Source organism: Suillus bovinus (genome assembly GCF_016758785.1).
Source record: "Suillus bovinus strain UH-Sbo-P2 chromosome Unknown EDB93scaffold_6, whole genome shotgun sequence".
In the NCBI taxonomy this organism is placed as follows: domain Eukaryota; kingdom Fungi; phylum Basidiomycota; class Agaricomycetes; order Boletales; family Suillaceae; genus Suillus; species Suillus bovinus.
The window spans coordinates 699353-714260 of record NW_024542062.1 but is presented as its reverse complement, the minus strand read 5'-3'; the positions used below and the strand labels follow the sequence as shown (position 1 = coordinate 714260).

At 48.1% G+C, this 14908-nt stretch overlaps 5 protein-coding genes across 5 annotated transcripts; 3 read left to right on the top strand and 2 right to left on the bottom strand.

Annotated features, from left to right (window-relative positions):
• Window positions 1–117: 117 nt before the first annotated feature.
• EDB93DRAFT_745134 (kinase-like domain-containing protein) lies at window positions 118–3680 on the bottom strand. Its single transcript, XM_041457313.1, has 15 exons — window positions 3344–3680; window positions 3249–3288; window positions 3063–3193; window positions 2901–3008; window positions 2707–2839; window positions 2467–2652; window positions 2172–2410; window positions 1902–2106; window positions 1805–1851; window positions 1665–1754; window positions 1529–1612; window positions 1413–1478; window positions 1263–1365; window positions 923–1212; window positions 118–872 (listed from the first exon to the last, which is right to left on the bottom strand). Exons 1-15 carry the CDS (start codon window positions 3629–3631, stop codon window positions 333–335), a joined length of 2550 nt encoding a protein of 849 aa, XP_041311846.1. The 5' UTR covers window positions 3632–3680; the 3' UTR covers window positions 118–332.
• A 136-nt stretch (window positions 3681–3816) lies between these two features.
• Window positions 3817–5543, top strand: EDB93DRAFT_1122976 (NAD binding domain of 6-phosphogluconate dehydrogenase-domain-containing protein). Its single transcript, XM_041448624.1, has 4 exons — window positions 3817–4134; window positions 4193–4425; window positions 4502–4875; window positions 4925–5543. The coding sequence occupies exons 1-4, from the start codon at window positions 3884–3886 to the stop codon at window positions 5090–5092; spliced, it is 1026 nt and encodes a 341-aa protein (XP_041311845.1). The 5' UTR covers window positions 3817–3883; the 3' UTR covers window positions 5093–5543.
• On the top strand, window positions 5544–7772 carry EDB93DRAFT_1122974 (uncharacterized protein). The gene is made up of 11 exons (XM_041448623.1): window positions 5544–5767; window positions 5837–5907; window positions 5980–6023; window positions 6079–6155; window positions 6206–6303; window positions 6357–6562; window positions 6613–6674; window positions 6730–6790; window positions 6841–7057; window positions 7107–7211; window positions 7261–7772. Exons 1-11 carry the CDS (start codon window positions 5737–5739, stop codon window positions 7537–7539), a joined length of 1251 nt encoding a protein of 416 aa, XP_041311844.1. The 5' UTR covers window positions 5544–5736; the 3' UTR covers window positions 7540–7772.
• Window positions 7773–8077: 305 nt separating this feature from the next.
• EDB93DRAFT_1246594 (uncharacterized protein) lies at window positions 8078–9198 on the top strand (the record flags this gene model as incomplete). The annotated part of the gene is made up of 7 exons (XM_041452473.1): window positions 8078–8260; window positions 8321–8332; window positions 8386–8497; window positions 8560–8729; window positions 8783–8907; window positions 8961–9119; window positions 9174–9198. The coding sequence occupies 7 exons, from the start codon at window positions 8078–8080 to the stop codon at window positions 9196–9198; spliced, it is 786 nt and encodes a 261-aa protein (XP_041311843.1).
• On the bottom strand, window positions 8937–14906 carry EDB93DRAFT_744843 (uncharacterized protein). Its single transcript, XM_041457312.1, has 20 exons — window positions 14561–14906; window positions 14146–14508; window positions 13790–14092; window positions 13102–13739; window positions 12931–13047; window positions 12853–12873; window positions 12516–12800; window positions 12340–12457; window positions 12200–12285; window positions 12075–12152; window positions 11913–12027; window positions 11450–11859; window positions 11101–11399; window positions 10820–11050; window positions 10655–10772; window positions 10468–10598; window positions 10176–10415; window positions 10025–10128; window positions 9578–9969; window positions 8937–9528 (listed from the first exon to the last, which is right to left on the bottom strand). Exons 1-20 carry the CDS (start codon window positions 14826–14828, stop codon window positions 9271–9273), a joined length of 4575 nt encoding a protein of 1524 aa, XP_041311842.1. The 5' UTR covers window positions 14829–14906; the 3' UTR covers window positions 8937–9270.
• Window positions 14907–14908: the final 2 nt, after the last annotated feature.

Genomic DNA, 14908 nt, shown 5'->3' with positions numbered 1-14908 from the left:
GAGGGGCGACGATACGAGCAGTCGAGAATGGTGACGGGGCTTCGAATCAAACAATAGGCCTCGGACGCAAACCAATTTGCGTTACAGGCCACAGGACTTGGAAAGAAAATTCCATCAGACGTGATCCAGGTGGAACTTTTAAGATTTAAAAATTAACGATCGTGCAGTTTACTAAATTCCGACCACGTGCGAGGCTAGATGAGATAGTTAGAATGGGAACTCTAGATAAATATTGACCAGCGCAGAGGCGATGAGAAACAACATGAAGGGCATAATCGAAGGACTCCAGTGCCGGCCGGCAATGACATGCGGCGTGCTTGTACGGCATCAATTCATTTGAGAGGGTCGAAGTCTCCCCAGTCGTCCTTTGAGATTGGCCTTGTAGCAGTTGTCGGTCGAGTAGGTGCTAGTATGCTCCCCATCGAAAGTGGTGATGTGTGTAGAGGAGGCGATGACATCGAGAATACAGGAGAAGTAGGTTGTAATGTGGTATAACTCGACGAGACATAGTTAGGCACAGAAGGAGTCGTGCTCGGAGACATAGCAGCGAAGTCAGATAACGAGACATTGTAATTGGGTTTTTGTGCGGGTGTCGGTGGGGGCGGTGGCATAGCGAAACTCGTGAGTCGCTGGGATTGTACTGATGGGGATGAGATACGATTTGGCTGACTGGGATGTAGCGTAGGTGATATGAAAGCAGATGAATCGAAGGTGGTAGATGGGACAGGCTTAGCACCTAATCGTGACGGCCGAGATACTAATGGCATCGTTGATATCCGCGGTGACGAAGGTAGTGAATGCGCCTGACTCGATAAAGTAACTGGTGGTTGTATGGTAGACACAACAGGACCTGGAGGTGGACTCTGAGATGGCTGATGGGAACGATCAGCGTGAGTATTGTCAACAAATACCAACAAGTTACCTCGGGCGTGCCACTAAAAATGGTTCCCCAAACGTCATCATCCCATCCCTTTGAGCTATCTCCATCGATCACCGTGTCCGGCTTCACAGTAGCACCGTTTGCACGCCCCACCAAACTTTCAAAGTCGACACCGGATCGGAAGGCAGGAGACATGACACCATTGGTATTCGTTGCCGAGCGGTCTTCAATTCTCTGCGCATCGCGGAGGAACTGATTGTGTTCCTTTTCCACGCGGTCACCGAGCTTGCGGATAACGCTCATGAAGCGTTGATATTGTTCAATATTTAATACTTCAATCGCTCTCAGATCAAACCACCGGGAAATAGGGGATGACACGTACAAGGACCCATCGACATTGTCCACAATTGCGGTAGGATGAGAGTAGCCACCGCTTCTCTGTCAACCTTAACACCCATAGCCTCTTGTACCGAGAGCGTCGCCATCTAAACGCTATCAGAAAATAAAGCCGTGACAACAATATATACCTCACCATAACAGCAGGCTCTTTTGTGCGAATTTTTGACAGCAGTGGTACGAGTTTTTGTGTGAGACTTGTCTGCATTGGAGATGTGAGCATCTAGGAAACCATATTAAGGTGATGCAAACCTGATCCAAGGTTTTTACCAAGCTGAGGAACGTCACCAGCGTAGCGACCTTTACAGTTAATATTCTCGTTTTTGTGAACACCAGCTATACGATGCAAGACTCAGTGCTTGTCATGAACGACACATTTGCAACTCACAGCCACTCGAGGGAACAGTACGCCGGAGACCTCGGCGTAATCAATTGTCTCACAAAGATCTGGAACAACCTTAAGAGCACGCTCTTGCACCTGTACCTTATCGGATCATGCCATGACATGTCGTTCATTGAAAAACTCACCACAGCATGCTCAGACTCCAGTGCATGATACACTAGTGGAAGAACCTCTGAAAATAATGTAAATCGTGTGAAATGTAATGTTGATTCAATTGCTTACGTTCGCGAAAAACGCCCTTTTCAGTTTTACTCTGCAACATGTGAAGATTGTCAAGAAGCGTCAACATATTCTGTGGTGGGTCCTTGACGGTGAACAGGGGCCTGAGACTAGGCAGAACAAGCGAAGCAAACTGTGGCGCTGAAAGAACGTTGGAGATGGCAAACACATTTGGAAGGATGTACGGAAGCAAATGTGTGTCTTTCATCTGTCAACACAGCGGCGTTCCGTCAGTTCTGTGGCTTGAATTGAGAACAGGATCAGGACGCGTACCTCCTCAAGCAAGGATGGTAAAATCTTTCGCGTGCGTAGACCTTCTGAGAAGCGATCCAAGACCCCTGTAAGGCCACGCATGAAAGAAATTTTCTCCTCTCGTGTCTTCGCTGTGAAGTTCGAGCGGTCTAAGAAGTTGAGTGTCGAGATCGGCAGCGAGGAGAAGAACGGATGCGAAGGGAGCGTTGAGGGGGTCGGTCGGCTATTCGAACCACGAGTAATGAGCGATCGAAGGAGATCTACATAGAGTTATGCGTCAGTGATTCTATAATAATCTCAAGCGAAGTAGAAGAACCTTGCAAATCCGCGTCGAGCTGCCCGATGTCCGGGACAGGACGACCAGCATTGTCCCTAAGGCCGCCTACATTTCCCTGATTCCTGAACGGCGGAATGCCTTTACAATGCACGGCATATATCAGACAACCGAGGGAATACATATCTGATGCAGTGATCAGGACTTCATCCAGTGCGTATTCCGGAGCTGTTGAGATCCGTGGGAATGGGTCACATGCTGTGATAGCAGCATTGCACGCACCGATATAATCAAAAGAACGCTGAATGTATGATGGCACGCGACCATCAAAACCAGGAAATTCCCAACGGGTCGGAGATCCATCTGCACCAATGAGGGGGATGGTAAGGCCGAGGCCAGAAATTTTCCAATCACCCTAAAAAACGGCGACTAGAATGTAGCCACATGGATGATTATCAGGAATGGAAAACACTCACGACGTCGTTGATAATCACACATTCAGGTTTTAAATTGGTGTGAATCAGTCTCGCGGAAGTGTGCAGAAAAGACAAGCCTTTGCACAGCTGCAGTATGCCTTTCTGAATCTGGGTGGAGTTAAACTTATTGACGGCGTTCCGCATAAAAAGAAGCAGACGGACTTCAATTTCATCTAGCTCAACTAGAGGCGTATGGCGAGACCCACGTGGTATTGAGAGATCAAGTGACGAAAGGACCGGTTCCGTTGCAAATATCAGTTCGGTCCTTGTTTCTTCAAGGGGTTCAACCATTTCTTCGTGAATAGTAAGCTCAAAATGTGAACGTGGGGGGAGTTTCGTGTGCCCTACCCAAGATAGAAGGATGGCGCAGTTTGCTTAGTGCTGCCGCCTAAGGGACGACATCTGAGAAAAAAGCGGTGGTTTCATTCAAGTTGTAGATATACCTCTGCCTTCAAAACCTCCAAGACCCGCTCCCTGGATACAGGGCCCAGTCCTTCCATTTCTGCGCGTTTGTCAAGGGTCCATACGGAAACTTTCTTGTTCGTGACTTTGTGGGATGCACCCTGAACTTTCCAGAGACCAACTTTAACGGATGGCAACATTGGAGATGGAAGCGGGTTTGAAGATCCCGGTGGACCTGGGGTGGAGGGCCTGCTGCCATATGACGAGGCGATATTATACGACTGAGATATAGCTGTTCTTGAGAAAAACGAAGTGGCAGCTGCTAGCATCTTGAATTAATGAATCCAGTCAGTTATTGCCCCAGAGGACCAGTGTAATAATAACCTAAACGATTAGTACTATTACTAAGGGAGACGACGGACGTGTAGCTGACGTAATAATAACTCAGCACGTGATAGTCACGTGCCTGAATGCTTCCCCGCATGATTTGAAATCATCACGAGGGTACTCGTCCTCGGAGTCGAACGTCAGTGATTTGTACTTCAATACGGGTCTCCCGCGAACGTTGCTCTGACTTTACCATGAGACATACTGCCAGAGTACTTCAATCGCTCGAGCGACAAGTTGTGCGTGCTAAGAGCACTGCATTCATTGGTCTTGGTCGAATGGGCTCAGAGATGGCCTTTAACTTCTTCTCGAAGACATTCGCAGAATCACCTGATACCCGCTTTATCATTTGCGACGCTCTCCCCACCAGTGCGATCACCTTCCGGCAGCACTTTATTGCCCAGTTCCCTGGGGCACACATCGACATTGTTCTCACCCCCAAAGAGTGAGCCCATTCCTGCTTTTTGTGGCTCCCTTTTACGACATCGCCACTTGGAATCTAGGGCAGTGCATGCTTCTCAAACAGTATTGACGATGCTTCCATCCTCGCCTCAGGTCGAGACCGTTTATTCTGAAGCAAACGGAGTCATCTCTGCGTTGAAGTCTCTCAGTGCCGCGGAGTTGGCGCGCTCTCTTTTCATCGACTCTACAACGTTAGATGTTGGAATTGCCCGAAACGTTGCAGCAGAGGTGATCTCTGCTGGGGCGCAAATGGTGGATGCACCCGTATCGGGCGGTACGTACTATTATTGTGCACTGCCCCCCGCACCCCTGCTTACACGTCTATAATAATATTAACTTTATCCAAATAGGCGTAACAGGTGCCAAAGCGGGCACGCTATCTTTTCTTGTTGGCGGGACCGAGGGTGCTTTTGCGCTGTCGCAGCCGATCCTTGCTCATATGGGAAGTCGCATTATTCATTGTGGCCCATCAGGCGCTGGTCTGGGCGCCAAGATATGCAATAACCTTGTTCTTGGAGTGCAACAGATTGTCGTCGGCGAAGCAATGTTGCTCGGACAGAAGCTGGGTTTGGATCCGCGCATACTTGCAGGGGTCATCAACAGTTCTACCGGCGGTTGCTGGGCTTCGTCGGTCAACAATCCGGTACCGTATTCGCTTGCCGACAAGTCTCCACCGTGCGAACGTGATTACGAAGGTGGATTTGCGACTGCTTTGATGTTAAAGGTGAGTTAGACTTCCGGCGGCGAAGATGTGCTTCCTCAATGTCGTATAGGATATGCTTCTCGCGACTGGTGTTGCGGCCTCTACCGACAGCCCGTTACCACTAGGAAAATCTGCGCAGAATTTCTATGCCGAGACGTTGAGGCATCGACCGGATCTGGCACAAAAGGACTTCTCTTCTGTGTACGAGCGCCTGCAACAAATGAAGCGAGAAGATTAAAGGGACCACGCGGACTTACCGATGGCGTTGATGCTATGTCATTATATCCGTTTCACCCAGGATGTAGATAATAAACGTTTGGGCCTGCATCACAAGATGAGGGATTTGGCTGCAATTGGGTCCTACAAGTCACCATAAAGTTCTATGAGTCAGTATTACTTTCCGGCGGCAACAAGATTACGGAATCATTGACTGCTGTACATAAGATAGGGTGGATTTGACGCGAAAATTGCTCCGAATGAATTGCACCGTTACATGGACCCTCGCGGCGATAGATCAGTGACCCTGATATTGATATGTATCCGTGGAGGCCCAGAACGGCTTTTTCTGCGAAAATGTCGGCGAGCAGAGTGAGCAGACCTGGGATCCGGGGAATGGATGAGTAAAATATTTCGGGGCGCGGTTCCTTTTTTAAATTTATGGTTCTTCGGATGAAAGTTTATAGATTACGTAAAAAAGGAAGGGAGCTTCTTTCTCTCGAGGTTGCCTCCGCGACGCGGTCGGGTACAGTAATAACATAGTATAAAACTTTGGCGTATAAATCACCCTAATCTCAAAATCGCTGTCAGTCAAACAAGGACCAATCCCTTCACGCCACACCCTCCCTCTCCCTCTCCCTCTCCATCGTCAACAGCTCCCACTACATGTCTCCAAAGCCAAGCGCTATCATTTTCGGTAACTGGTATCATTATTAGCCATCATCCCAAGACACTCACAACTACTTTTTCAAATTCACCTGTACAGGTGGTCTAAATACATGTTCACGAGCATTGGCAGCATTGCTAGTTCCACCAGAGGGGGAGAGACTCGTTTCGGTATGTCAGATCTCTCCGATTGGTTCTCATCGATGGCTCATCTCACCCACCGGTTCTATCTGTTTATAATAGCACCTTCGTATCGTCGATAGATTCTCTGTTAATCCGCCCACAACGTGTGTAAATTTCATCAAATTTGTGTCCGTCTCATTTTGATCGGCGATTTCGCAGATATCTGGGCGCAGAGTTCCCAAAGGTCCTAGCTCAACCCGATGTTGAATATCGGCAAGCCAACTTAACCATTCCTTGTATGTACTTATATTTACGTCCTATTACATTACTCATCATCTTTTTCAAGCTGCGGTCGCGTCTGCCTTCGATCCTCCGCCAGGCAAGGCACCCTATTCATACGTATTCGATCTCACCGGTGAGATCAATCATGACCGCAGCGAAGTTGTATGACTTGTTTCTGCGCTCAAAATAGACCAATATTCTCATCGCCATTCTAGATTGCCATCAAAATGACTTTCACCGTCGCTCGCATCATCGGTCTGGAGGCTGCCCGTAGAAAAGTCAATGCTTACGTACGACTACAGCAACCTGTGTATGAAACATCAGACAAGGGTTCGCATGACGAGAAGGAAGATGTCAAGCCTGTGCGACCATTAGATGTCTGGTGGCATGAAACTCTTCGAATGCTAGCTTCTATTGATGAGTAGGTTCTTGAATTCTTACCTAAGGTGTCATTTCTGACTTACTATCTAGCCTTCCTCTTGTCGTCCTGCGAATCGGATTTGTGTATGGCCCTTACGTCGAGTTCGGACTCTGTAAATCTATCTTTCTCATTTTTTTTCAATGACGCGAGATTAACGTTCTTGATAGATCCACTAGTGATCACCGTTGCGTCTATCTACGGTTACATGAATAAACCGATGAAAACACCGTGGGTCTAGACCTCTTCCTCCGCTCAAATCCCCCTCATTTCCGTTTCAGATGGGGCCCGGGAAAAGACGGCGTCAACACAGTACACATAGATGATGTTTCAGGTGGTTTATGGGCATGTGCCGAGTGGATGGCTTCACTTGGCCGTCACCAGGCAAATTTAACTGCAGGAGAGAAAATCTATTTCCATAATGACAAATCCAAGGTTAAGGATATCGAGGGCACGTGCATGCCTGATGCACAACCCGTAGCACCTGTCTTTAACTTGGTGCGCAAGGTCTCACCTTTCGGGTTTATATTTCTCATGTTTGACGCAGGTTGACGACTCAGAGATGACTATGGCTAAGGGGGGATCAATGATCACGGAATTTTTCGGTACAACGTTCGAGTTTTACTCGTTCTTTGAAAATACCATGGCAAAGGTGCGCTTGTGTTACACTACATCATCAAAGCTTTGTTGACATCTTGAAGCTTAAACTCGATGATGTCGTCGAAGAAATCAACGAGCACCATGTTGGTACCTGGACTGAAATGCTTCACACATCCAAACCTCCGATTGTACAGACCCCACTTGATGCATATATGGATCACTGGGCCCTATCACGACGCAAACTTTCCTACAACAACAGCAAGATCAAGAAAGTTATTGGATACAAGCTCATACGTCCTCAGTTCACGCACGACGCGCTCCGCGAAGTGGTGGACAAGTGGAAAGCCGAGGGCTCTTGGCCAGCACTCGAAGGCCGTTAGACTATTTCATGAACAACTGTCTGTGTTATGCATTTATTTGATAAGTTGCTTTGTTGTGATTCTAGCCTGGAATGTTTTTTTGTTGTTAACTTTTTCTGCTGCATTTTATAGTCGTATCCATGTTCTTTACGCACCGTGATCACCCATCATGTCACTGATGTATCTTGCTTGTTTGCTATACGTACTCACTAATACTGTGGTCAATAATGGAATAATGTCCTGTTGTAACTTGATCAAAGCTTGTCATGAGAATTCGTTTGTCTTCATCGTTCTCGGCTGACTAGGCTGACAGAGATATGAACACCTTACATAATCCGGTAAGTACGGCCCCTAGGGGGCGTCACGGTGCTGCAGTGTGATTAGCGCCAACTGCAGTTACTACGTGGCACTACCAGACTAGTACCAGCCTGGTATTGATACAAGGTTAGATTCGAACTGGTTGCAGCCCGTCCAAGGAGCGCCATCTTTTTAAGTGCCTAGTAGCCTGAGCGCGCCACATACACAGAAACTGCGCGTTTCATTACCGTCTCTCGCCATCATGCCAGAGCATACTTCCAACGAACTGACGGATTCTGAAGAACAATACAGACTACTAGACGCCAGCGGTCAAGCAGAAACCTCAGAAGAGCATCTGCCTTTCCCGACACCAACCATGGGCTCTGACGGCGTCAGAAAATCCGAGGAACGCCGGGGAGACAAAGTCGCTGCATATGGAGCACTCGTACGTGCATGTTAACGTGTGCTGTTGCTGTCAGTCTCACTCATTTTTGCGCCATGTCAGGTTTCTATGCTGGTGAGGCGAATAACCTCTTGTGAGTTGACCCCCTGAATGAACGTTTCTTGAAGATCTTCGTATGCGTCACTTGGTTCATCGTGTTCACCAACAACCCTACATCAATGGGGTGGTTCGCCGTCCACCCGCTTTTCCAGAGCTTAGGTGTTGGCTGCTTCACCTACGGTGCGTATTAGACCGTTGGCCGCCCACACAAAGTATAGGCTAACTTCAGCACTTGTCTATAGGGATTCTGACACTCCAACCGACTGCAAACCCCAAAACTAAAGCAGCTGGTCTCCAACGACACCAGAGAACGATGCTTGCCGTCGGCTTCCCTTGTATCGCCTTGGGCACCCTAGCAATCGAGATCCACAAATTCAGCGACGGACATAGTCATTTCACGACGTGGCATGGGGTACTAGGCTCGTCTCTATTCTATTTCTGGATTTTCTGACTATTTTGGCACAGATTTTCGGACTTGTTTCCGTCGGGTGGCTCGTGGGACAAGTGATCCTCGGGGGCGGAAGTGTGTGGTATGGAGGTGCAGCGTTTGGGGGTGGCATGAAGGCCAAGATGTTATGGAAATACCACAGGTAGCGTGGGTAATCAGGGGGATGCTAATGATGATTGCTAACACATTTCGCAGGCTGTCTGGTTATGTCTTATTCCCCCTTCTCCTGATTACTGCTTACCTCGGAGGCGCGTGGTCTTCTTGGGTGACATCCCATAGCCAGGCAGTAGTCCGGTTTGTCGGGTATACTGTTGCGCCGATAGTTGCAATTCTAGCTATCTACGCGCGTATCAGGTTAGTAGATCTACCATGTAAGGCGTGCGTTTGTTTTGACGACCAACATCGCAGACTATCCAAAATGAAATTCTTCTGATGTTCATGACCAATATTTTTGTCTTGGATTAAATTACTCTAGCAGCAACAAACTTGTGTATGTAGATGTGCCCTATACTGTAGAAGGTGCCGTAGCAGGCGCTTCAGAGGTTGAACCTGGAACGGGCGTTGAAGGTGGCAACTGCAACTGTGGAGTCGGTATCACTTCTACCAGAAACCCTGGCAAAAAACGTTCTAGCCTGGCTTGCGTGGCTGTCCATAAGGTACGTTGGTGTTCGTCACGTTGGTCTTCCTGGGAAGGTGGGACAAGAATATTTGCTGCATTCATCACGAGAACCACATTCTTGAGAGATTCCGAGACGGCCTCATACTAGGGACATTTAGAACTAAATCATGTGAAACATTATTGAAGGGCCTACCAGCTGCTCGGTCTTCCCGGCATTAATGATCCTGTCTAGCAGATCCAGAATCTCGATCCACAAGATTCTGATGTCTGACTTCGTGCGATTCTCCCGGACCTCGAAGTGCATGAATGCCTTGCAAAGCAAAGCCGAGGCTCGTAGCCTAGTCTCCGGTATGCCCTGTGGATCGAATTGCTGTACTTGGGGTTTGAGGAGCTCATCAATAAGGGGGAAGATGATACTGTTGAAGATTTCCTCGACTTGACCATGATCGTTTTCATCATACACAAATCGAGGACCAAGCAACAGGCGTTGAAGTTGGCTGATAGCAGTGTGCCGGACAAGTCGTGATGGATTCGTCGACTGCTTGCTCAACGACAACGCCAAAGGCAGGCAGTATTGGCGCCAGACTGCATTGTGTGGCCGACTGTCAAGAATGACTCGTGATTGCGAGTGTCCACGTACCTTGACCCGTTTGCAGACCAGCAGACTCAGCAAGGGGTGCAATGAACCTTTTCATATCATATAGGATATCAATCGCTCGCCTCCCGCGCTCGATAGGCGGTGCGCTGGATAAATATCAGTAGGCAGACTATGATAAACGAAAACTGCTAACTTGGGTGGTGGCTGCGAAGGCGCTCGTCGTCCCTTCTGCGGAACCATGATTGACTGACCAGACGAATTTGCAAACTCATCCAAGATTGTGATTAGACCATTGAAATTATCTGATGTTATCCACTGCGACTGTCCGTCTGTGACAAAACTCAAAACCAAGTCGAATGTGGAACGAGCAGCCTCTGGATGGGAAGTCGTTGACCGAAGGGCTGCGAAGATAAGGTTCCACTCGGTTTGCGAACTGTTGGCATTAATGAGGAATAGATATGCAGGTATGATGCTATTTATCGTACCTAACGATATCACGGTTTTGAAGGATCAAAGTCACGCCAGCAACAATTTGTTCGGCAACGGAATTAGCTACTATTGGGGGAAGCCCGGCAATCAAATCGAGCGACACGTAGACTTGATCTCGAAGTGTTTTCTACACGGGCTATTCAGTTACACACGCCAATGCGGAGATAAGGATAAGTGACTTGCCTTCTGAGCGAGAATAAGACACAATCGAAGCAATGCAACGACCGCGCGCTCAATAAGTAGAACACTATAGTGCGTAGATGCTGACAACAATGCCGAAAGATGCTCAAATAGAATTGGCCTAAGTAGAAATTAAAAATGATCTTCGATGAAGATGAAGATACGTGCCATAAGTCCTCGATGTACCGCGAGGTTTGACAGGTTATACTGACCATGGTTTCGAGAAGAAAAACGGACGCAGGATCATAAGGCAAAGTGAATGTGCCATCTCCTGCGGATGATGTATTGAATGCGGTGGTCAGTTCATCCGACTCTTGTTTCCACTTTGTGATTGTCCGCTCATGAGCAAGAGCCTCGAGTGCTCGGATTGCAGCCACGAGTGCTTCTGAGTCAAGTTGTCTGCGACAAGGTTTTGAGAAAATAAGCCTTATCAGTTGAATGAGACCCACATAGTCTGGGCATAAAGCTCATCCAACCGACATGATGTTATGCAATCAATAGTACACATCGTGCTCTCCACCTCTGTGTCTGTAGCTTCAGGAACGAGGTTTTCTGAACTGGCGCCGTATGGTGTCATGAGGTATGAGGATAGCGCCGACAACAACCCCCCATCACTACGTGGCGCTGGTCGCGAGTGCTGACCCCCGCGAAGGGGGATCATTGTGACACCACCTAAAAAGTCCTCCATTTGGAGCATGCGTGTGGGGAGCAATGAATGCATGAACAGGTTTTGGAACATTTCAAAGATCTGTGTCACATTCTTAGCAAAGGAAATACTTGCTTGTCTCGACAACTTACTTGCGTCCAGCCCTCCCGCAGGGCATTTCCGTTTCCGTTCACGATATTGAAAAGCACGACGGCTGCCAGCTGGCCTTTAAAGTTCGTACCAAACTTGACCGATAACGATGAGACTGTGACCGACTGACCCTCCACTTCGACCACTGGATAGTTAGGAACTTGCGTCGGCGGATTCTCAGATAATAAACTAGTCGCCTGCGAGAGCGAAACGACCACAAAATCGAAAACATCTGGAAGATGGAAATGACCTGCCAACGTGGCGCATTGACGGAAACCAGAAATGGCCCGTTGGATAACATAGTCATCGTCAAAGCTGATGAATGCGTAAGCGATGGCAGATATCAAGGGTTTCCAAACAGTCTTGAACATGTCAAGGTCAAACAAAGACGAGTTGCACATCAAGAACGGACCTATGAGGGATCCAGTCATGTTTACAACCACAATTTCTGCAAATTTGACTTACCCGTTTGCCGTGAACGGGCGAGTAGTTCCTTCCAAGCGTACTCGAAGCCAAGTTGGCCAGTATGCTCTTCAGGCATAACAATTTCACGTTTGCGTATGGAATCGTAAATGCTTTGCTGCTGGGAGTGAATCACACATATCTTCAATAGCAGAAACCACGTACCAAGAACTCGGGCGAGAAGTTGGTGCCATCATTGACGCCTCTGAGGTTGCGCTGATAATCTTCTATCGTCATCCGTTTCTGTTGCTTTGTAAGGTAAAGATAGCGCATAAGTTTAAAGGCCTTACTCGTATTTGCGGGTTGTGAAGATCGGTGTTGAGCATGATCACAGAGTACGCCAACACATAAACCGCGTCTTCCGTCTTGATTTCCGCTGTGATTCGATGAACAAACAGTCACTATGATAATATCGAGTTCAGAGCTTTACCTGGACCAGATGCAAAGTAGATTGAGGCAAAATTTTCCGTAATCCGGGCAATCTGCTGAGATTCTCCAGGAAGTCGGAAGGTCTCTAGCATCTCGCGCATGGCATCCGCAATCGGTTTCTACGCATCGCAATTGCCCATTAATGAGGCGAATATTATAGATGGGAAACTGCCATACATCTTTGAAGTCGAACAACCCAATAAACTCCTTCAGGAGTGCCAAATTATCTGGCTTTGAGATATAATCTCCTAGCAATCGCTTGTCCAAACGTGTACAGCTCTTCAAGAAAATAGCAAGACTGCGCGTTCGTGATACCTCTGGGGAGAGGTCGGAGTATATGAGCTTGTTCTCCTCAAGAAACGCAATGCCGATTTTTGGTTTAGAATTGAACCGCGCTGCCCCGGTAAGAACAAGCTTCTTCCTGGATTTGTCTTGCATCAATGAATCTGGCAAAATAAAATCCTGTGTTGTATTATGACCTGCATAATTCAGGATGGAGGTAATGAGCACTCACGAAAGACCATGGTTCACTTCGCTAGAAGTTGAAAGCACATCAGAACATTAATCAAGGCGGGACAGCGAATGTACAAACACCCTCAGCTCGCGCTGTCATGTCATTCACGAATGCAAGCAACAGATCCAGACATAAATACTGGGAATGCAATTGTTGTGCGTCTGACGCCGAAGAAGACTGCCATGGATATACGCCCTACATCGCCAATAACTTCAACCACGAGCGCGCAAGTTTTGCCTGACGACCGACCTTTGTGAGAAACTCGATCAAGCGTTCGAACAGATTCTCGCAGTTTATGTCGCAGTCATAGTTGACGTAGAGGTCGACCATAGAGCTGGGATGCCGGCAGAGCTGACTGAGAGTTTCCAACATCAGGTCGCGGGTATCTCCACGGGCCGGCTGAACGGGGGGTCGCGACGGAACTGGACTCCCTTTATCAAGCTCAAGCTCAGTATCAACTGGCCCCAGAATGGGAGTTCCAGTTGCAGGGGTGCCGGGACGTGGAGATGTAGGGTTATTCTTCTTGGAACTTATCGCTTTGAATTGTGGGGGAGCTGCTAGCCTGTCAATGCTGAAGGCAAGGTAAAGCTCTTGTTGAAGTTTAAGGTGTTTTCGCATGGTCTGGAAAACCGTCGTAATAGTCCGTAAAGCAGCCTGCAAAACCAAAGAATTGTCGGAGCGTGCGAGCTGGAAAAGATATTTGCATCCAGGATCAAGGATGAGGGCTGACAAGGAAGGATAGTCGCCCATGACTGTTCCAGATGTCTCGACAGCAGCATTGAGAATTCCAAGCGCAGTCAGGCGCGTTGAGTCGGTGTGAACTTGATCATTGGGATCCAAAATGTTTACAAGCACACGAAGCAGTTCCAGAAGAGCTGGTAAACCATCTACATCTCGTTGAGTTTACAGAAGCTAAAAACTAGACTTGGTGGCTTACACGGTCGTGGAGGTGAAAGTGCCTGGGATGAGCCCTCGACTTCAGGTGCCGCAGAACGCTCGGGATCTTCTGATGAAACTACATTCTGTTGTATGGACGAGGTTATTCCTTCTGATACCTGCAAAGGAGAATCGCTGGCATCAGGGACACTGGCAGACACAGACATGCTGATTTCCCCATGCTGAGGCTCCTCCTCATTCAGGAGTCTCGCTTCCTCAGTAGTAGGATTGAGACTATGCAGACGCCCAAAAATGGTCCTGACGATAGAAACCATGGTAGACTCGGCAGATCGCCGTAAAATTTCTGAGGCATGTGTGGTAAGTGAACACCATGGGTGAATAGAGGCTGTAACACACCACTCAGCCTCATTTGGCATGCTGTCGTCAAGACAGTTTCCAACATTTCGCAAACCTCAACGTCTCCGAGGAATGCACCCACACTACTTGTGACAATGCAATCATGTATCACTGTCATGATCTTCAAAAGAACAACCTCGTCTCCTGAAGAATCACTGGCTTCAAATTTGCAGTGTGAAACTGTGCTACTGAGTTCAACGAGCGCAGGCTCTATAGATAGCGAGGTTGCAGATATGAGGTTGCAAACAAAAAAACTGTGGAGGGCGGAGAGTGCAGCAGACGTTATAGGTCCGTTGGATAGAGGTGAACGAATTAGGGCAAAGAAAGGACCAAGGAGCCCAGGTAGAGCTAGCGCATCGATGTCTGTTTAAAGTGATTGAAGACAAGCATACATATTCCGTGAGCAAACACCCACTGTCGACGTCCCAGATCGTACGTTTCAACTGCTGGAAGCCGCCCATCAGGTCTGTTTCTTGAGAGAGCCTCCCATTCTTCTGAATGTCTGTACTAGGTGTTGACCTACGCAGGCCGAGGTCTCTTGCTAGCGCGGAGTCTCTTGCTGTGAGTGTATGAGCTCCTGATGCCCACCGTGAATTCTTGCGCATGACCGAGGTCACTGCCAAGATCTCTGACAGCAAGACATGTTTTTTCGATACCTGAAAACTGGTTGCAGGAATAGTCATGGATTGTTGTGGCCAAAATGATGTTGTGACAACTTAATCTTTCGAGCAGTGCAGTTGATACGTCGGCGCGACGTCCACAT